The 23390-nt window shown below is 37.0% G+C and overlaps 2 protein-coding genes across 5 annotated transcripts in view; both read right to left on the reverse strand.

Annotated features, from left to right (window-relative positions):
- The window catches only part of foxp1a (forkhead box P1a), a 40720-nt gene extending 24337 nt beyond the window's left edge, over positions 1–16383 (reverse strand). For 2 of the 4 annotated variants that reach the window (XM_079587967.1, XM_079587965.1), the window contains exon 1: positions 15822–16122. The gene's annotated coding sequence lies outside the window, so the exon portion shown is untranslated. Of the gene's footprint in view, positions 1–15821 lie in introns of all 4 variants that reach the window. The other 2 variants (XM_079587964.1, XM_079587966.1) reach the window with 2 other exon arrangements.
- A 1387-nt stretch (positions 16384–17770) lies between these two features.
- On the reverse strand, positions 17771–22410 carry eif4e3 (eukaryotic translation initiation factor 4E family member 3). Its single transcript, XM_079587969.1, has 8 exons — positions 22230–22410; positions 21760–22131; positions 20490–20562; positions 20005–20099; positions 19574–19634; positions 19342–19408; positions 18574–18729; positions 17771–18380 (listed from the first exon to the last, which is right to left on the reverse strand). The coding sequence occupies exons 2-8, from the start codon at positions 21933–21935 to the stop codon at positions 18334–18336; spliced, it is 675 nt and encodes a 224-aa protein (XP_079444095.1). The 5' UTR covers positions 21936–22131; positions 22230–22410; the 3' UTR covers positions 17771–18333.
- Between the last annotated feature and the right edge of the window lie 980 nt (positions 22411–23390).

Raw genomic sequence — 23390 nt, forward strand, 5'->3', positions numbered from 1 at the left:
GCGCATGCACAAAAACTAATGAAGTTAGTCTTCTTTCGCTTGAAAGGACAAATAATACACAAAATTGTGTCAAAATGTCCTCGTAAACACAATAAGTTATGTCTTAAGTGAACATAAACAGTTAAGAAAGAAAAGATATGCGTAAAGGTGCGTGCACACTACAAGCGACAAAGCGACACGTTACCATTCGTGGCCGTTGGCGACCTGATGGGGCGTGTCTGGCGACGCGACAAAGTTGAGATGTGTTTAACTTTATGCAAATGAAGAGCGACTTTCGGGAGCGACAACCAATAGGAGTGAAGTCAGTGGAGCGCGCGTGATCATCCGTCACTCTCTGACAGAGGCAAGATGAACGAGAAGCTAATTTTAGCCGTCAGAAACTGTCCTATAAGTTGTGATATATCTCCGTGTGCATACAGTGGTGTTCACAGTACTGACTCAGAGCCGGACTGGTTTTGTGAACCCATATAGACGGTATTTGCCCGTTTGTTGCAATTAAATAGCCACGATGGCAAAAAGCACTCACAGTTTCTCGTTCATCTTTAATATTATGCATGTTATACTGATTCCATTTATATTTCGAATTTTCCTTCCAAAATGTTTGTTTGTAGTGGCGGAAGAAAACTGATTTGTTGTCTACAACATGGAGAAACATCCGTGAATGTCACTCACAAATATTACTAGGCAACCAGTAGCGGGAACGCCCACTAGCGACCTAACCGCCAGCCACTGGCGACCTGCAGCGACAAAGTCGCTTGTAGTGTGCACGCACCTTAACAGTATATTGGAATTTGTGCATTGGGTCTTACAGCTAATAAGCAGGTTAATAAAGACTGTCTTCAATAATGTTTCTTTCTTTCTTTTTTTCCATGGTATTCAGCTGCAATAGAATGTTTTGTAAAAAGACAGAATAAATGTTTGATATCTAAATGTTTGACTTAATTTGTTTTACCATACTGGAATCAAAACAGGGAATCGATAAGAATCGGAATCAATAAGCAGAATTGAAATCGCTAAAATTCAAACGATTCTCCAAACATGCATTAAAAATATAATAAGGGATTTTCCTGCCAGATGAACTACCACTATATCATGTTTTTACACCTTAAAAACACAAGGCTCATGGTGTGAGTCCCTGGAAAACGAGACATGGTGCGGAGGCCAAAGACAGCAGTTTACATTGTAAAGTTTCTGAAAATAGAACTAATAATATATTTATAATATATATGATAAAACTAATAATATTAAATATAAATCGTAAACAATATATATTGACAATATAACGTATTCTAAAGCCAATTTTATTTGAGGGCTTTTCTTTTTGTCTTTGAGGGAAAATATTGACATTGAGAATGAGATTAATTGTGATTAATCAACCAGCATATTGTACGCTATTTGAATAAAAAGTAATCAATTCAAAGCACTATTGTTGAAAAACAAAGTGTTAAAAGTATAACTTTTTCAGCAAACACAACCAACCACAAGGAATAGGTTCTTGTGAATATTGGTATAACCTGTCGGCCTGCCTTCCACGAAGCTTAAAAATAACCATTTAAGACAATGCAACTGCGTGGGCTACGTACTGTTGAAAAAACAATGATATGCTAAAGGTTCTCTTTTTATCCAATCCTCATGATGGCGAGAAACCAACCCAGTCCACTTGTTTAAAGGTGAACTAGTCATAAGAAAGCTGAAGTTACAAGAATACAGATCTTAACTTCATAAAAACTCAGTTCTTTCAACCCCAAGCGCTTCATATAGCTCTCCTTTGGCAGGTTGCACATTTTCTCTGGTTCGTACATAGTTAAACACTCTCCCACACAAGCAGGGGCCGATATTTGTTAAATAACTGATTGCCACCATGACTACAGTAAACACTGGGGCCCTGGGTTTGGTGTTTATTAACAAACACATCTTCCTTCTGGAGCAATTTAACATTAACCAGGTGGTACGATCTGCAGATCTGGCAGGTGCCATAATACACAGGGAGGGCCTTATGTAAACAGCTGGGAAGGGCGGGGGAACGGCTCAAAAAGCAACACAGCTAGAGTAAACAGCGAAGAAAATCTCTAGACAAACAAGCAACCCCTCTCCTGACATGAATGTGAACCAGAACAGAGCTCGTGGGATTTGAGTGCTTGTTATTTAGTGCTGCTAACACAGCCGCTGCCTGTTTCGGCTGGCAGACACTGTGTTGTACTTTCACTGGTGAAGGACACATTTCAGATTGGTGTGAGGTTGTGTATGGTGTTGAGGTCCATAAAATAATTAGCATTGAAGTTATGGACTAAACATGTCCATAATGCATGGAACATTAGCAATTAGTACTGTAAATCTTAGTAGTGATCCAAAGTATTTAAGCTTAAATAAATGCCACATGTTCCCCAAGAGGTGGAGTCACCACAGCAACATCACAACGTGCTTTGTGTGAACTACTTTGTCACTCATTTAAATTAGTATTATCTAACAAAACATCCTAATTGACCCAACGGTTTAATTACGCTATGATGCAACAGAGGCAATGTGCATTGTAAACAAAAACAACACTTTTTTTTAGACAAGATGCAAAGTGTCTGCAACCCCTTTTAACATATCTGAATATATATATATCCCTAACTTTAATTTTCTAAAACTGTCACTACATTACATTGTAAATGAAAATTCTGTAAAAAAAATCCCAGTTTCTAAATGCATGTTATTGATTTTACTGTGAATAATTCATAATTGCGTTTTTTTTTTTTGCCTCCATCCAATCAATTCCACCTAGCGCCATTTCTGTCGTCCCGGTTTCCTTTCCGTGAAGTTAGTGGAGCATGTCACAAAAATGAATCGAAACTCAGAGTATAGTAGGGGTGGGAATCACAGGGTACCTCACGATACGATACATGGCTCACGATACCGATAATATCACAATTCAGCATTAATCGATATTGTGATGGAAATTTTAAACTGAATATTAAACTAACCATTTTTCTAACCTTCTAAAACATACTAACACTTTGAAACACCATGTACTAAAACGTTCTGTTCTGTGTTTTTGAATGTTGTATGTTGTGTTGCCGTACCCCTTGGTTGTGTGAGTATAAAAATAACAAATATGGGAAATGAAACTAGACAGATGACTAGGTTTAAAACCTTTTGGTTACCTAGTAACAAGAAGACTTGTCTATGAAGAACCAATCAAATTAAGTAATGTCATTTTGCCATACCCCTTATTCTATAAAACTGTTGTATTTGTGTTAACGGGTTTACCCAGTCTAGATGGGACCATGAAACATGTAAAATATACTGAAACATACAGTGTAAATTGAGTGCATTACAATGTAATGCAACCTGTCCACAAGTGTGGGAAAAAAACATGAATGCACGAATCTCTGAGTTTCACTGTGATATTCTGTCATAGGCTGCCAAAAGGCATGTTTGCTGTAAATAGCCATCTTAGAAATAACTACAAAATGCCAATCTAAACCAGTATTGGCCTGTTTGACTGTTTAAAAGAAACGCTAATGGACGTTTGTTTGGGTTTAACGTTCTTACAATGTCAGAAACATGAAAGAGAACAAAAGCTTGTCAACAGTGTAACTGCTGAAGAATGTTTTCTGTTTATTTGACTTACACTGGCATCGGTCTATTTGTACAGATGATAGGCCTTCATCTCATGAACGTTCCTCTGCATTCCTAATGCCTCATTTTCCCATAGACACAAACTTTAGCTGACAAGCAACACGAACATGAAGATTTTAGGGGAGAGGTGAAGCCTCGAAGGACTTCAACTGTCAGGAAGGGAAAACATACACCAACCTGAAGGAATGCCTTTGAAGTCTCAATGAGGAGATATTGAAACATAACACAAAAAGGGAGGAAAGCAAAGCCATAAACACACACTCTCAAGCTCTCAGCATAAAATCAGGAGTTAGATTGTGAGGTGCTTAATAAGACGTGGCATCAAGATGTGGCTCTTAAAATGAATTAGAGTAATACAATTAGTAAGAAGAACATCAACAAAAAAGGTTGTTTGTTGTGCAGTTACAACTAGGTTCGAGGATGGTGGGGGTTATTACCCATAATGCAATTGAACATTCAACTGGACAATTAATATGCCCAGGCGCAGTAGACCAAATAATTACATAAAGAAAACAAATTCATCAGACTCATTCTACCTATTAATTCTCCATTATAAAATAAAAACCAGTTCATCAATAGACAGCCTCAGGCTATTCTGTTACAGAAAAATAGATATAGAAAAAACTAAACAAACAAACACCTTGTGCAGTCTAGAAATGAATCAATCACTCGATAAATAAATTTTTAAAAAGGGGCACAATGTGTGGAGGAAACCGAGCTTGTATTACAGGAAGATGTTGGGCGAAAAAAAAGTTCAGGAAAAGAAAAAATATTTGGCTAGTTATACATTTGGCTAATTATTTACAATATGATATTTTTACTTCCGCCAGATGCAGCATGATTGACATGACACCATCAGACTGTACTGTACTTACTAAAGTAGTCAACATTTGAAGTGGATCAAAAATGTTCAAAGTTGTCTTAAGACAAGAACGGGTATTGTTCAAAATTCATGTATAACTTTGATGAAAGGTTTTGATCCACTTCAAATGTTGACTACTGTATATGCTCCATATAGGAGTCTATATAGACTTAAAAGGCACAAGTTAACACAATCTTTACAAATACTTTTGCCTCAAATTTCATTCAGAATAAGTATCTATTATTTTACAGATCTTTGTAAACAATGTGTATCCTTCACAACATTCTCTCTCTCTGCCTTCTGACGCGTTTGTGAGAGAAAAATGCGCTTTTGGACAGAGGCGAGAAAAAAACCGAGAGATGCGTTTGTGTAAGAAAAATATCCATATTTAAAACTTTATAAACTAAAATAACTAGCTTCCGACAGACGGCCGTAAATAGGCCTAACCTCTGAACCGACGCATGAAGTATTGACGAACGGATATTTTAAAATATAACTCTGTGTTTGTCTGAAAGAAGATAGGCATACGCCTAGGTTGGCTTGAGGGTGAGTAATCATTGGATAATCTTAATTTTTGGGTAAACTATCCCTTTAAACAGCATATCAAATCAAAAGTGCCTAAGTTTACTGAATGAAATGTCGAACCCACAAGACTGTGAAGCTTTGGGGGTTTTGATGGACTCGATCTACTCCATCTATGTTTTGATTATCGTTCTGAATCCTATCCAGAAGTAGTCTTTGGAAAAAAAAACTATTTTCTCAGATTTTTGCTCAAAACATTTTTTTTTTTTTAATTCTGTTCTTTTGATATTTTGCATGTTCAGATTTTCACACAACACAATATTCTAGGGTCCATTCAATTGTGAAAATGATCAAAAATACTGGCTGGCAACTTTTTAACTTAGATACATTTAGAAGCTTTTTAATGACTACCAAATATATTCGACTAAAACAGCACAAAAAAAAAGTGGAAAGTGTTGAAAAACAGAAATCATTGGCCTGAAGTGACGTTCAAGTAGTGCTTCGCAAATTAAGATGCAGTTTGATAGTGTCCGTGTCCGTGTCCATTTTGTGTGCAAAATGTGAATGAGCTACAACAGGTAAACATCAGCAGTGTGGACACTTCACCGTGATCAAAAATTATGCTAGAGTAGCAATCATAGACAGTAAAAAAATATGGTCGTAGTGTCCATGAAGCCACCCGTAGGTTTCTGAAAAGCATTTTTGAAGCCCAAAGTGGCCGGAGCTGGCTCCCGGATAACCAAAAATGGGCAAAAAGGCGGGATTAACTGAGGTGACGTTATGGCTAACAGACAGCAGCGGCAATCCACCTGTCACTCAAGTGGCCACGCCCTTAATTGTGCACAACTTTAAGGCTTAAAGGTCCCATGACATGAAATTTTCACTTTATGAGAAATGTTACCTCCCCTTTCTCTGCTTTTCCCAGCCAGAGAATATTTCCCGTCCATGACGTGCGCGCGATTTTAGTTTGTCCACGAGAGAGATACCATGGCTTTTTAGTGAGCAAAGCATAATAATTGCTCAATAATTGGATGTACAAATGAACACCGAAGCCTTTTTTTAGTTCCTTCATCCAAGCCCCAGAAGAACCAGTGGATTAATTTCATTTTCTCTGGAAATGCGCCGACACAACTCCTCAAAGTTTTGCATGTCTGCGGCAAACATTTCACCGACGACTGTTTCCTCAACTTGGGTCAATACAGAGCTGGCCTCGACGAACGTCTGAAAATAGATCGATCGAGCTACCAAGCAACACTTTCTGATGTGTAATAGTTCAAGTTCAGACAGGTAATCTTTCTCTCAAAATCTTTCAATAATACTGTTTATTAGGGGTGTGACGAGACCCTTATCTCACGAGACAAGACGAGACACGAGATTGGGTTCACAAGAACGAGACGAGACGAGATTTTTGCACAATATTTGATAGAAATCCTCAATGACAAAATTCATGACTGGAAAAATAGTCTGCAGGTGGATTTTGAAATGTTTTAACTAAATCATCTTGTAATGAATGTCATTTCAGTTCTACTTTATTAGTATGAATTATCAAATACATTGAAATACAACAATATAGAAGCACTGTAAAGGTTTTAACACAAACTCAACTGACTGGCTTCTCTCAAGTATGATTTCACACGAGTCTCTTCAGATCTTACTGTACATTATGAGCTTCCAGAACTTCTGATTGAGGCTGTGTGACCTCCAAATTAAACTACTTTCCACAAATTGAAAATAGAAATAAAAACAGTATAAATCAACAGTTTTTCTTATTAGTGCAAACGATAATTAAGTGCAAGGGCAACCATAATCAAAGTAGGCCAACTCTCTCTGTATTCAAAATGCAAACAGAGACCAAAACAGAGACCAGAGCCACAACTACAACGTCCAGAGATAGGTTTGATATTGGGAGACGGGCTATTGTATGCACTATGCAGTCTATTGGGAGACGGGTTATTGTATGCAGTCTAATTTGCGCGCATCGTGTTTACTTTCACTTTCACTCCATAGTGGCGGTGCTGAACGCGCGTTCTACAAAATAAGGGGCCATTCACACAGAATGCGTTTTTGCTTTGTAAAATGCGATACTAAGTAGAATGGGGGAACTGATTTTAACTTGAGCGCCGCGTTTTTAGAATGCTGTGTCATGCGCGACACGCTGCAAAAGATGCAAGACGCGAGCGCAAGGTTACACATCCGTCTAGCGCGTTTACATAGAAAAACAATGGAAAAGTACCGCACTGGAATGGAAAAAAAGGTTCTGTGTGAACCGCCCTAAGACATCTCAGATCGACTCTCTGTTGCGCAACAAATCCTCCGCCATCGTAACGCGATCAGTGAACTGATTCCTGCTGCACTGTCACAGTCTGTGTGCGACTGCAACTCATGCTGGATGAGCAGAGTAGACGTTTACAATAGCAAAACGACAGTGGAGGCGGCCGGTGCCGCGGTGTACACCGTAATGTGAATGTAGTGGTGGCATATTCTATTCTAATTATGGCGATATCGCGAGACAGCTTTTCAGTCGACGAGACATCTCGTCACATTTTAGTCTCGCGAGATCTCGTGGCACGAGATCTCATCACACCCCTACTGTTTATGCATCAGTAAATCAAGCCAGTGACTAAAATATCAACTTTACATCGTTTCTTTTAGTAGGATGAAAATACTTATTTAAATTGTGAATAAACTATATACAGAAAGCGATCAAAGAACAATCTTTCCACACTGCGCAAGTTTATCTGGACACTTGCCAAACTCATGATCGCTCTTACTGTTTACATCATCGTGTTTGCATTGGTGAAAGCAGAGAGAGTGCAGAAACTGCGTTGCAATGATAAGATCTTCATTCGCGATCAACAACAGACTGTCATCTGCTCAATGCTCATCACGGCAACATTTTATGTGATGGGAATAGATCTAAATACTTTAAAAACTTCTGACGATTCATTAATCTCGATAGCTGTAATAGTAAAAACGTATAATAGCTGTAGTAGAAGTATTCGAGAGTTTCACATGTAATAAGTACCTATTTCATATGCAAGCATGTCAGCCAATCACAGCAGTGGCCGGTTACACCGAAGTCTCACACAGACACGCCCCTTCAAACAGAGCGTTCAAATCAGAGGCTAAAATCAGGCTAGGAAAAATGCCTTTTATTTCTAAATGATGACTATTTTTGATCTAAAAAACATACTAACATTATAAGGGCAACCCAGGAAACACTATAAAATAATAAAATAACCCCATGTCATGGGACCTTTAATATAATGTAAACGGATAAGTTACAAAAAAATCACCCCCCTCACAGTGGGGGCAAAATTAGCTATATAGACCCAAACCCACTTTTTGTACCAGGCTGTAAAGTTGGGCATTTTAACATGGGGGGATATATGGGATTGACTCTCTTTTGGAGCCAGTCTCTAGCGGCCAATCGATAAATTGCAGTTTAATTCACTTCCAAGAATTTACAAGATGACTAGGGGCGTGATCATACACATGTAGTTCTGTTCGCTTGGTTCGTCTAGTCCGAAAAAAAGAAAAGAAATTTGTCCTGGTTTACTTAGCATTCACATTGGTATTTTTACACCAAACCTAAAGGCATAGGGATATGTTCACTACCTGTTTGGTTGGATTTTATTACGTATATATTTCATGACAGAACTTGCCGAACATCCAAAACAATGCTGTGTGCTGGGCTAAATGCGCTCGCTGTATGTGCATAGCCTACATACGATGGTATTTCAACCAGCTGAGAACTCATGAAGAGATTAAAAAATGTGTAAAGGAGTCAAAACAGTGGCAGGAATCCATCCGTTACACACACAAACAAAGATCTGCTGCGAGGAGACGCGGTTCTGATGCCTGTACTGAACTGTGATGGGACACATTGTGATTTTGATGAGAAAAAAAAAAAAACAGGCATGTTTGAGCATTCTGTCCTTTTTAGGGTCACATCTTGTGACATCATGTCCCGTTTTTGGTTCGTTTGGAAGCGGACCGAGACCCATCTTTTCAGTTTTCAGTGATCTCGGTTCGCTCGTTTGGTGCGCACCAGGGTTTGGATGGCCGCGTTCACACTTATTCAAATGAACCGCACAAACAGAGTAACCGCACCAGGGTTCGTTGAATTGAACCAAACATGCCAAGTGTGAACACCCTATAAGCCAGTCAAGAAGGTGCCTACTAACAGAACAACCAGAGTGTTTAACAAGACATCCGTAATCCATGAACTTTATGAAGAAATCAATCATTTACCTTTAACCTGTACAAAAACATTTTTTGGAAGGCTAATTTCAAACGCTAACACTCATGAGAGTTGTGATTTATAATAATTGTGTATATTCTCTCACTCCATTCACTTTTATTTCGGCTGAAATGGTATAAAAATGAAATAAAAATGTACCATATTGAACAGCAAATAATCTGTAAGTAGACCGCTAAAAATGAGCATCAGGAGTTCATTCAACCAAATTTTGGCAGCAGGGCGAGGCTGATGAGAGCAGTTGTCAAAAAGAAGGGGCTAATGGGGCTATGTAGTAGGCTATAGCATGGTGTCTGGATGCATGGGGCTATTTTTAGAGAGGTTTCTGAGATAATGGAAGAGGCAGCCCTCATAGAATATCACATTTCATAGCCGGGTTACGAACACATGACAAATTGTGCAGATACACAAAACCACACTGTACGGATACAAGCCGAGTAAAAGATAGGCAGGCTGCATAAGTGAAATTACAGGGCTAGACAATACTATCTTGGAAATGTGTGACAGGCTTAGTACAGAGAGCAGTTTGCTATAGTGCCTGCTTTTCATTCAGGTGTACTACTATGTAAATACACTTTACTGAGATGGAAATGATGAGGTTTCTACAGAGAGTCAAGGGTGATGAATGCTTGTCAAGCATTAGGATAGATTTTGAGTCCATTTAAAGTTTTAAACTTCACAAGTGTGCAGATTACAAAAGTCAAGGCTGAAAAGCACATTTTGTTGCCAAGGACATACGATGAGCAAATAGGACTGTAGCTTGGTATTTTTGTCCTTTTGCTTTTTAATACATTGTACTTTTTTTGGTTTTAGATTTTAAAATTGTCCAATTTTGGGGATGCTCCAATATTAAACATCTGGCCAAAACTGATAAGCCAATAATTAGTATTTCAAGTTATGGAGGATAACCAATATTACAATGTTATACTATTTTGTGAAGACGCATTGAATTGATCAAAAGTGATGTTACAAAATATAAATAAATATTTTAGATAAATGCTATTCTTTAGGTCTAAGTGGCACTGCTGAGGAAAAAAATAACGTTGTTATTTTCATGGTGTTGAACATGAAAAATAACACACGGTCTCTGTTCATCTGTTCTTTTCTTAAATAAATAAATGCATATGTAGCCTATATGCTCGTCGTGTAAGTTCATGATTAAAAATTAAAATGTGAACGAAAAACAAAAAGCTATTAAAAGTCTTATCATTAAAATTTGACATTTGTATTGATTGGTAATAGATTGACTGAATTTGTACGACCCTGTCCGTCAAAGTGACGGACAATGAGAAAGTCTAGCACGACCTCTGGTTAGCGCTGCCGCTAATCCAGAGAGAGCAGTTGTCATGTAGGCATGAAACAGCTTCACAAACAGTCTTTTCAACCACACAGTATCATTATTCCTGTGTTACAGTAATTAAAATTATCACTTGTACTGGAATGAAAAGTTTATAGCTGGTTCAGATATAAACACTGATGTCTACAGTAGTGAAAATAAAGTAGATCACCTTTTGAAAGTAGGCTGCTCCCTAGTAGTCCACTAAAAGAGGCTTGGTTGACATTTTAATTAGTCGCGATAAAAAGTTCACAGGAATTGGCGAAGTCACACAGTGACAGATTTTTAACATGGCTGGTCCATGTGGTAATATGTCCAAAAAGACAAATTGTGGGAACATTTCAAAAGGGGGAAAGAATGATCAAAAAAAGGTGGCGTGTGACCTCAAACATTACTTATTTAAAACAGCTAGTGGTCGAAATAGGTACTGCAGTCCAAATTCAAAATATTGGAGATCGTTGTTTTCCCCGCACCCTCCTGCACAGACTCGACGCTCACGCGGGTTGCCATATTATGCATATCTGGTTGCATATTATGGTATTTTGTGCTTTAGTAGAGTGAAAAAGTGACATACAGCACATTTACTACTTAAAGACTTATTAATAGGGTATTTATTTTCAAACAAACATTTTTGTATTTTAATCTTGACTGCATGCCCGGCTAATGATTGAAAAGGTTCTGATTATTTGTTATTGTTCACTGACATGTTACAATAAGGCTTCATTAGTTAACATAAACTGGCAATGAAAAATACGTAAAGCATTTATTAATCTTAAAGTTCATTTCTTAGTTAATGTTTAATAACACATTCCTAAAATCAAAAGTTGTCACTTATTTAATGGACCTGAGCTGAAATTAACTAACATGATCAGTTTTTTTAACTAAGTTTCATTAACAAGCTATTTCTCATTCTTAATCTTAGTTTATGCATAATGAGACCCTATTGTAAAGTGTTACCTGTTGCACTTTAATCTGTTTGAAACATTTGTTCACTTCATGCATTTTAATGTTGTTATTTTTGTTATGAGAAAAAAGTTATTAAACCTGTTACACCATAACAACATTTTGATGTCGTTATAATACCATACCATGATAAAAGATTGAACAATTCTGAGTTCTCGCAACATGAAAATTTGATAGTCACATCCCTATGAGAGAGTCATTGCATCATTCATTAAACCAATGTAAAAAAAAATGCATAAGCCTATATATATATATATATATGACTATGTATAGACTGTATCAATTAACATTTTGCCTGAACCTCTATTTTACTTGCATGTTATTTTGTTTAGTTGTCTATACAGAATCATGGGAGAATGGTAATCTCTATTTCAAAAAATATCAATTTATCCAGAATCGTGAAGCTCTACATCACATGAATAAATTGCATCTTAAAATTTATAAAAATAAAAAACAGTTCTTTTAAATTGTAAGATTTCACAATGTCGCCGTTTTACTGTATTTTTTATCAAATTAATGCATCCTTGGTGAGTGAGCAAGAGAGACGTCTTATAAAATAAAAGTAAAATTTTGGTACTCATACTAGTGTAAATAAAATATTAAAAACTAAACTTAATGTTGATAATGCTACAAGTAAATTTAAGCATCATAACATAATAATGTTAATTATGAAAAAAAAAATGATATAATAAAACATACAAATAAAACACCACAAATCTTGATGCAACCTAAAGTATTTCCAATGACCCACCGTTAACCTCGAGCAAACAATTCATATAATAAAACAGACCTGCGGCGTATGCTCCTTTATAGATCACACATCAGTGGTGCACCAAGTGCTCAAACTCTCCAGGATGGCAAACACAGATAGCATAATAACCACACTTACTGTTCCGGAACATTTGAATAGGTGTGTGAGTCAGTTGAGATAGGGCAACAGAATAATCACCATTTCCATAGATTACACCAATAGACAGCGAAGAGTGACAAGCAATTCCTTCTCAACTCTTCAGCAACACCTTTCCAGCCCACAAGGTTACTACCTAGCGCTTATTTTTCAGAAACTGATCATTATGCACATACATTATGAGCTATAAGTTTCGTTTGCTGCAAGAAATAACCCACACGAAGGACTAGGCTTATTCACTGCGCTAACGGGAAAAGGTACTGACTGAATAACGCAAACCAAGAAAGAACCTGTCACCTTGGCCAGCCAAGCGACCAGCCATTACACTTCCTCACCACAACAGTTTTCTCAATGCTAGCGCACTCATCCGAAACCCCTTCACCTGAGGGGGAAACCCTCAGCGAAGCCAGAATTTAAGAAAGGGGAAACTGAACCTAACACTCCCACCTAAAAAGGAAATATCAGTCACGTTCATCTACACATCCACGCCTATGAGCGCCACACGTGCCGCTTCCTCGGAAAGAGCAGACCGCATTACACTTACTCCTACACTCTCTCATACTCGTGGCACTCCTTACAACTATCACACCATTTCGTCTTAACAGATGCAATATAGCAATGAATGTACTATACTAATGTAATGTACTATTGATGTTTCTTGTGCAGACAACAATCACTGAAAGACGTCTGAGTGTGATATGCCATAAAAGTGTTTATCTAGCCGCGTCTAGAAAACTGTTAATCATTAATCGGATTATTACATTGACACTACCGGTTTCTGACCATCTAACTCATTGTGTAGCAGGAGGTGGGGGAGGTTAGGAATTAAGGCATCACTTTTGCGCAAGTGATTGAAACTGTTATTACACAATCCTGGCAAAATCTGTCAGTCGCCACATAAGTCAGTCAGATAATGAGAGCAACAGACAGTGTGCAGTTTGTAAATTCTGTTTAAATAGACAATTACTATATCAATAACACAGTTGTGAAACACAAGACGGGACATAACAGGTTTGCCAGCAACATGACGAGGCTCCAGGATACAGAAAAATGCCTGGAGGAGAAAGATCTGAAAGAAGATGGTTGAAACACAGGAACTGCAGGGGGTTTGTGTGAGTTGATGACAAGCGAATGATTCATTAAACTGAACGTCACATTACAAACAAATGGGGCTGCACAATTAATTGAAATTAAACTGAAATAGTGATTATCTTATCAAATAGAGATGATCAAATCAGAGGCTGTGATTTAGTTTATGACATGTAGTTTCAGAGTGGGAGTGTGTGTGTTGCATGCAGTGTATATATACAGGCTAGCTTCACACTCTTGCTAGTCACTCTTCATTAACTGACAGCAGATTTTATATCTGAGAGGAGACGGATGTGGGACAAAACTGACGGTGGACATGAAAACCTGCAACACGCGGTAGAAGTGCGTTTGTGCAGCGCGGAGCGGCTCCGGCTCTCTCCCGCTGTATGATGAGCCGACAACTTTGCACAGTCCGGTTCGGTTCACACAGCGCATGTTCCCAAGAATGTCCTGAAAATGTACAGGTTCGGTGATAGAATTCGGTGTCACTCCCGTAATAACTAAACTGTGTGTAAACAATCGCATTAAGAAATCAAATACAGGACTGACAACCGTATTCTGCTGCTGTGTGAACGTGGTCATGCTGTGTTTTCAGAGTGGGAATTGGGAAGGAAATGTGTGCTATAGGTTTTTTTTCTTACGTCCAACATTTTTGGGGAAAGAAGTTTACGGCATTCCTCCAATATTCCGACAAATAAAAGCTTGAGAGTTTGAATGTTTGAAACAAGAGAATAATAAGACAAATATTTGTATTGCAACTTGTAGAATTGGTCGGTTTTTTTCATGTGAAATGAAAAATGTCATATCGCAGTTCGAATCAAAACGCATGACAAGACATCACAATATAACCTTTGGCCGATAATTGAAAAACAAAGGTTACTATAAAAATATTTAATATTTTGTTTACTTGCAACTCATGTGACCAATTACTGTGAACTGTGAACGTGTCATTAAATTGATTAAATATTAACTTAAAATGTCAGGGTGATCTTCTAGTAAATATTTTATGCAAAGGGTTTTGGTTGACAAAAAAAACCTTTGGAAACCCCTGCATTAACAAATTCAAATCTCTTGAATGCCCTACTGAAAGTGTTTTCCAGTTGTGCTGAATGGACAGATCCTCACAATGGACTGTAAAGTGAGGGAACCCGATCCTAAGGGCAGGTAACACCTGGTTTAAGAACAGACAACTCGGGTAATAAAGACAGAATGGGATGCAAGTAGAAGTGCTCCAACAAATGATTAACTGAATTGTAAATGCTCAAAGGGAAAAGGAGAAATGAAACCTGTCAAGGGGCGTTGCTTAAAAAAAAAAAAAACACTTCAAAATCAAACAGTGAAACTAAAGGAGAACTTTTTAACTCCTCAGTACACTCATGAAGAATAACGAAACTGAGCACGCCAAGCAAACAAAAGAAATAGTGGCTGTGAAAGCCTATGCAGCACTTTTGAGGCATTATAGTAAAAATACTGTATAGGAAGGAGCTTCACTAGGTTGAGACAAACCCAAAGTTACGCCTCTATCCTGCATGTGAGTCCCTGTTTAAACCTGCTGACCAAAATCAAACCACCCAGTTAGGATTAACACTCAATTGAATTATGTTCGACTAATGCCAACTGACAAACACTGTAATATAGGCTGTATAATAATAACGATTTACTTTTGCTTTATTTATTCTAAATGTATTTATTTGATTCATTTGGTCAGGAACACATATGTATGTGTAGGTATATTTGATATAAATAGTCAAATTAATGTATAATTTCATTTGTACGTTCGTTTATGGATACGATTGTATACAGAACATGTATTTTATGCGAGCTGTGTTGATATTTGTTTTGTTATCGTAGCAGTTTAATAATAAAAAACAGTGATGAGACGAGGTGATTTACGACAGAGACAGACTGTCTTGAACTGAAGTTAACTTAGGCTGTTTTTGTTCTCCACATGAACTGAACCAAAGGCACATGTTAGCCAGCTAACACTCCCATGAGGGCTTTAAATACTGTCCTACGGCAATAACTGTGTGTTATGCAAGCCACCGACTCTGTTCGAGGCAAATTACCTGTAATAAAATACTAAATAAATGGCGATAAAACTGTGGAGAGCTTTGAATTAGCTGCTCCTCCTGTCTGACTGTCTACTCTCGAGCGCTGCCGTTAGTTGTGATAAGGCTAATAACTAGCAAATCAACCTCACATGTAAATTAGGAATGAACACAGAGAAAGAAACTTGATACAAAAATAATAAACTCACCGGGGATGAAATGGTTTCTCAACGGGCAGGAATGAAAACTTTCACGGTGACCGCGGAACGAACTTTCGCGAGCTGTGAAGCGCAGTGCGTCGCTCTGTCTCCCATGAAGCTCGCGTAGCAGCGCGCGCTGGCCGCCACTGCCGCGTGCAGCACAATGTAAACAAGTGTATTCATCCGCAGTGCGCGTCCAAGGGACTACTTCACGGACAACGCAAACGGCTTTTGCACGTATACGTTGCCGTTTACAGCGAGCGTTGAATTATAAACACGAAACAATATTAATTGAATAAAGTTATTGTGTGAGTCGAGGCAAAACAGATTTGATGGTATGTTTCAGAGTAGCTGTAGAGGCGTGACGTCACGTCCACCTGCTGCTGAGGGCTGAGGTGATTCGTCGCGCAAGGAGCGAGGGACAAATACTGTTGCGCACAAGACTAACATAAATATATGAGTCCTTTCATGGTATATGAATCAATGACATGATAAACACGAGCGGACGGTAAAATAAAATCTATAGAGCTTCCACAAATCTGGTGAAATGTGAATTAACTAAATGTGTTGTAGATGCGGACGAGTGACGACGTGAAATTGCGTTTGACGGAGGGGCAGCGCCACCTTGCGGTGAACAAATTGTGCACAATTACAGGATTCTTCATTCATTGCAGCAGTAAGTACTTCAGTTGAAATAAAAAAAACACAATTTTATGTTGAAAATAACTGCAATACTCATACTTCGAATTCTGCTTCGTATTTATTCAATATTTCAAAACCTATAAGCAAAATAAAAGAAATAAAAAAACGAATAATATAACTGATTAAAATACATAGAGAAAACCAAAACATTCTATAAGTGAAACCCTGGGAGAACACAAGGCACCATTCCAGAAGATTGACAATCAGTTTGAGGTTTCAGATCCTGATTGGGAGCCTGGAAAACCGACAAATTCTCCAAAAATCCACATCAGAACTCACATATCTCGTTTAGAGACGAGTGATAGGTAGGAAAAGGCTTAAATATGAAAGGTCAGCTGCATGTACAGATTATTTTGCACATCCCTGTCCATACGAAGGACAAACTCATAATTGTGCTTTTTTTAGTGCATTAAGAAGACCTGGTTCGTGATGCAGGTATTTTTGGGCTTGACAAACCTAAATAAAATCAGCACACAGCATCATGGGAGACACGGCAGAAAGTGAGGGGGGGGGGCATCGGTAAAGACAAACAGGTTGTAACTCCCTCTATGCGTGTGCAGAAGGACGCGGGACATGATAAATTATAACATAGGAGAACAGAAAGGAAATCTCTTTGGTACTGAAAAACTAAAAAATATATGCTCTGACGATTACACAAGTCATTTTCAGACTTACATCATTTGACAATATCTACACTAGCTAACCCCTCTCGACTCAGGTTTTCCGACATAACCATCCATCCAAATACAATAAAACAAACTACAATGATAAGCACTCTGAAAAAAGACACAGTGTGATTATACTGAATAAAAAGGCAGTAAGGAGCAAATGCGTACGTTAAAAAAAAAAAAAAAAAAAAGAAAGCCTTATATTAAGCATTTGGACTATTCGGACAAAGACAAGACACTTATGGGGTTTGGGGCTACAGTTAATAACATAATGCAGGATATCAAACCACAACGCAGTAACCAAAAAAGAAAAGAGAAGTTCAACAGTGCTCAGACGCCATTCTAAAACAGCTTTCATTTACATAAAATACTACAGGAGGTCTGGATACAGTTTTCGAAATCATAAAAGCAAAGGCGTTTGCAAGATGCAAGATTTTTACCCTCATGTGATTAATTCAGGATTATTCAAATATTCAGTTCGGGGGTGAAAACGAGGAATTGCATATGCATTTTGCTGTATATTTACGCTTATAACCAAGGTTGTATTACACCCACTTACATTTGCTCTGAAATCATTAACCTCCGAGCCAAAGAGATTTTTTATTTTATTTTCAAAGAGAAATGTGCAATACTTTTGCATAAAAAATAGTTTCCCAGAAACGCATTAAGCTTAGCCTTGGACTCATTTCTTTTAGTTGTAAGGTTATGCCTAATGTGCGTCTGGGAAAAACAGCCCTAAGAGTTTGATCCCAATGGACGCTCTAACTCTTCAAATAAAATGTCTAACACATCGAGTATATATTTTGACAAGCAGCAACTGTCACCGGACTGCACATTTAATCAATAAACCTAGAAATAGGAGGGGAGGGGGGAAATGATAACAATTGGCAACATTGTTCGTTGTGATGATTTATAATACATATGCTTCTACTATGTGATCTTTATTGATATCGCCTAAATACCTGGTGTGAGAAAACTCCTCACGGAAAGCATGGAGGGATCATCTGCAACGCTTACAACTTAAAAACATTCCCTATGATATGAAACAACTACAAAACCCAAGAGTTCTTTTGTTTTTGTCTTCCGTTTTCAGTCCATTTTCTAGGATCAGTCCAAAAAGAGGGAAAACCGTGACGAATGTGCAAAGCTTGCTAATGTCTTGAGCGACCACCTTCAAATGCATGGTGCTCCTCGTGTGCTGAAAAAAAAAAGTTTTAAATCAGTCACTGTTAAATACAATTTGAATTAAAAAAAACGTATCAAACATAAATGAACGCCGTTACGGTTTCATAGGAACTACTGTAATGTTCCTAATCTCACACATCTAAACAGTGAACTCAGCAGGGACAGTGTGACGTGCAGTGAGAAGAATGTAAACCACTGACACTTACGTTTATAAAATACTGCTTTAAAAGATATCTGTGGAAGAAGTTCGTAGATTCTTCCTAAAACGTTTGCCTCATTGGCAAAAGAGGCGTTTCCATTCCAGACCTGAACCACATCTTCTCGGTCTCTCACGCTGACACTCACTCCTACAACTTCATCCTCTAAAAGACATACAGATATTATTATTAGTTCTTATTCATTGTAATTTAACCCACTGGTGCTCTTCGGTCACTTTTGATTAAAAACTTTTACCTTTAAAATGTAAAAAAAAAAAAGTGTACTTCGTCGGAATGGTATGACACTGTGACTTTTGTGGCAAAAACTAAAATAAAAATTGTGGACATTATTTACAAAAAGGTTCAATAGTCCTAAAAAAAAAAACACACTTGTACACCTCACAGTCAAAAATTACTACCAAAGTAATTAATGGGAAATAAAAGGGAAATAAAAAAACAAAGATTTGTTACAATCTACAAATCCGCTACGATGAAGAAAAAATGTATTGTGAAAATTGTGGAAACATCATAATAATTGCATAAATCTTATTTAGCACCATACAATTCCTTCAAAATATGAAATGAAGATATTATTAAACAAAAATACATTACATTGGGGAAAAAAAGTTAGATTTGTTATATTATTGTTAAAAGTTATACTTCTGACCGGGATAATTATGTGTGACACCTTAATGAGGAGCACCAGAGGAGTTAAATGATATCAATAAAACAAACAAATAATATAAATAATTTAATAAAACTCATATCTACACTCACCTGATGCACAATAATCCGTGAATTGTTCACCAATCGTGGCCAACAGCAACTCTTTCCACACAGCGGACTGTAAGAAAAAAGATACGGGCAATAAAATTACAATCTGGCAGCGATAAAACACACCAGAAATTATAGAAAACCACTGAATTTGTGTAGTGTGAATTTTATGTATTTACATAATGCAGTCAAAAAGCTTTAGGCTTGAAGTGAAACCATTAATAAACAGACTTACTGTGCTCTCCTTTGGCACTTTCATTTTCCAAACGCCTCCCTTTGCATTGCTTTCCTCTTCCCTGTGTTGATATAGAAATCATTATATTCAACTAAATGGTTTATGTGAACTGCTTTAAAAACATCTCCAAAACTAAAGTCAGATATGAAATATACACTACCGTTAAAACGTTTTTATTTTTATGTTTACTCCAGTCTTCAGTGTCACATAATCCTGCAGAAATCATTCTAATATGCTGATTTGATGCTCATTTCTTATTATTATCAATGATGAAAACAAGTTGTGCTGCTTAATATGTTTGTGGAAACGCTTTTTTAGGATCATGTGATGAATAGGGAGTACAAAAACAGCATGTATTTGATCAATAATGCATCCTTGCTGAATAAAAGTCATTAATTGGCTGAATTTTCTGACATGAAAATCCAACTCACCATAGTGGTCTTCTTTCTCCTCGCATTAAATGATAGCTACACCTCAGAGGAAGGCTGGACACAGAGGGGATGTTGTTGTACACACTCCAGAAGCTCTGTATGTAATAAAAAACAAAGTATGGGAGACAATATTTTTCCAATTCTAACAGAAAACCGCATTTCTGCAAGTTTGCAAAAGCATTAAACAGTTAATTGTGTAGTTTATTAAGGTAAATAATACAAATTTGATTCCTAATATCACTTCTTAAGGCATATAAATCCAAATTGAAGCTATAATAAACGAAAAAACAAAAACAATCATGCAATTATTTATTATCAGTACCAACATAAAAACATCAGTAATTTATTAGCATCGGTCAAATTCTGACTGCTTCCACATCTGCATATTTCACATTTTCAGGCTGGTCCGGCAAAACATACATTTTGTGCTCCCATAACTGTAAATGGAAATTAAAAAATATGTATAATAAAAGGGCAACACCTACCTGTACAGTGTGGACGGTATATATCTTTTTCAGATTTGATTCACACTCTGCTGCCGTTGTACCTGGTAATGACCTGGAAGATAAATACAGTAGAATTACAAGGTGTATGTTGACAAATAGCTTTAAAGAATATATTTTTTAATTCTGTCATCATTTAATTACCATCATGTCGTTCCACACCAGTATGACTTTCTGTCTTCTGTGTAACAAAGGTGAATTTCTGAGTAATATTATCAAAAGAGTGACCAGGATAATGAAAGCGAATGAGAACTGGTGCCGTCACGCTTCAAAATGACAGCTGGCTGCTTTGAAGAGCTGTACTTTTTGTCATTTTGGAGCTTGACAGCCTCATATTATGTGATAAAGAGCGGTCAGGTCAGGATATTCTTCAGAAATTCACCTATTGTGTTTCACAGGCAAAAAAAAAACGTCATACAATATTGCAATGACATGAGTGTGAGCAAATAATAATAGAAGTTTCATTTTTATCCCTTCAAATAAGACATTTGTGCTTCACTAAGCTGGGCACATCACCCATATCTGAGTCATAAATCATAGATTCATAGAGGGTTTATCTTCTGTCTAATGTCAAGTGCAGTGCTTGTGATCATGCAATGGGACAGAACACAAGCCTTTCACAATCGTTATGGCAACCAAATGTCAGTCAGTAAACAGGACTTCAACCCTTTGAAAATCATTACCAAAAGAGAATAGTACGGAAGATAAGCTGAAGAAAAGAGAAGCTACATTATCAAAGATTTACAGCACTTTGTTTCCCAGTGACGTTATATAGTGTAAATGAAACTTAATGCAAATTAACAATCAACATAGATGTGGCCATTTCACAATCTCATAAGTGTTTTGCATTGACAGTGTCCTACATTTAAAAAATTTAAAACAAAACTTAACTGGGCTCATGACTGAGCCTTGAGGTACACCCTTACAGTATTACACTGTTACATGATTTACAGAGCTTCAGAAAGGACATGATATCTGATATTAAATAACAACCATGACCTACAGGTGACTCGACCTACTTTACTAAGTTATTATATCAGCTCTGCGTTATAGAGCCCCGAAAGCTTACAAACACCAAATATAGGCACTTGAACCATGTAAGTTAATGGTGTTAGATGTGCTCGTTTAGAACATGAAAAGAGTCAGCTTAACTATTAAAAATTAGCAATTCAAATCTTGGGCCTTTGTTTACAGGCTTGTGAATGTAGAAAGTCTAATCCATTATAACAGTAATATGACAACATCACCCTACCGATCGAGCCAGAAGGTCCAGGGCGAGTGCAGAGGCAGAGAGGTGCCGTCCTCGACGCTGTTGGTGATGTTTTCCAGCTCTCTCTCGTCGATGTGGATGTTGTCTTCTGTAGAGTTCACAGGGCTGCTTTGTCTCGCCGTGTTCAGCTGCAGGTTCGGGGCTGCAGGAACCGCCATTTTTGCTTTATTACCTCTAATCGATATGTGAGTGTTTTGCTGGGAGATCTATATTAACCTCCACATCCAAAGATAGTAGATTATTGATGCTGACTCATCTGCAGTTCGGCCGGCTGGACTTGCCGCGTCACCGACACAACAACAACAACCGAGGGTGAAGTCACACACAGCGCCCTCTCTCTCAACTAACGTTACACTTCAAAATAAAAGCATGCAGAGACATGTTTTAAAGGGATAGTACACCCAAAATTGAAAATCCTGTCATCATTTAATCACCCTCATGTTGTTACAAACCTGTATGATTTTCTTTCTTCTGTTAAACAAAAAATAAGATTTTTAAAGAAATGTTGTTAATCAAACAGTTAACGGCAGCCATTGACGTCCCCCTATGGAAGTCAAGTCAACTGTCGGATTAACGTTACCGTTACCAACTTTCTTTAACGCGTCCTCTAACAAATCCTTCCCTCGTGGGTCAAAATGACCCGTAGCCCAAAAAAGTATACTTAATTTTTTTTGTCCAGAAAGCTTATTTTATTTCATTTTGATTATATCTTTTTCTATTTTTAATGCAATTTTTGGGAGATTTGTTTTTATCATTTTTACATTTTATTTATCTTTAAACTACTAGATTTACATAAGTAATTTAAACACATTCCTCAAATTCTTACTTAAATTCAAAATAATTCACAATTTCATGCATAAACCTTTTAATTCAGCTCAAAATATCGTACATTGATTGTCTTTGCCGACCTCTTTTGAAAAATAAATAAATAATACTTTAACATATTTCATGACTGTTGCCACCCTATGGTTGCCACTAAATGGAGCAAATGAGCTGTTCCGCTGGGTCCTAAAGTCATTTGACTTCACAATGCATTCAGATAGACATTATAATATATATATATATATATATATATATATATATATATATATATATATATATATATATATATATATATATATAGGTTTAGCATTTTTTTGTTAGAATATTGAGCATATTTTGGTTTCTCTATGTGTAGCTACTAAATGGAGTGGATTTTTTTTATTTTTTTTATGTCAACCCCAAAACTCCTCAACGTGTGTGTGTGTGTGTGAGCATCATAAACTGGTAAATAAATTATAGCCTAATATAAAAAACGTAAATGCAAATTAGTGATTAGAGTGATTAGTGCAATTGAGTTAAAATAATGTCATCTTGGTGCGGTGCCTATACATTTAAATTGAAAATAACAAACTTAATAAATAAGAAAAATTGTAAAAGCTGAATTGAAATGTAATGTTTTTAAATGACAAAAGCAAACAACAAATTAACTAAATACTTAAACTTAAATTAAATGAAAACTAATTAAAATATGAATAGTTTGTAAATAACACGAAAACAACACCAAACCAGTTTGCTGCTCTGGCCAGATTAAAGCCACCATGAGATCAATATTGACAATTCTTATTTTTTAT

Source organism: Phoxinus phoxinus, assembly GCF_949152265.1.
Source record: "Phoxinus phoxinus genome assembly, chromosome: 18".
Lineage (NCBI taxonomy): Eukaryota > Metazoa > Chordata > Actinopteri > Cypriniformes > Leuciscidae > Phoxinus > Phoxinus phoxinus.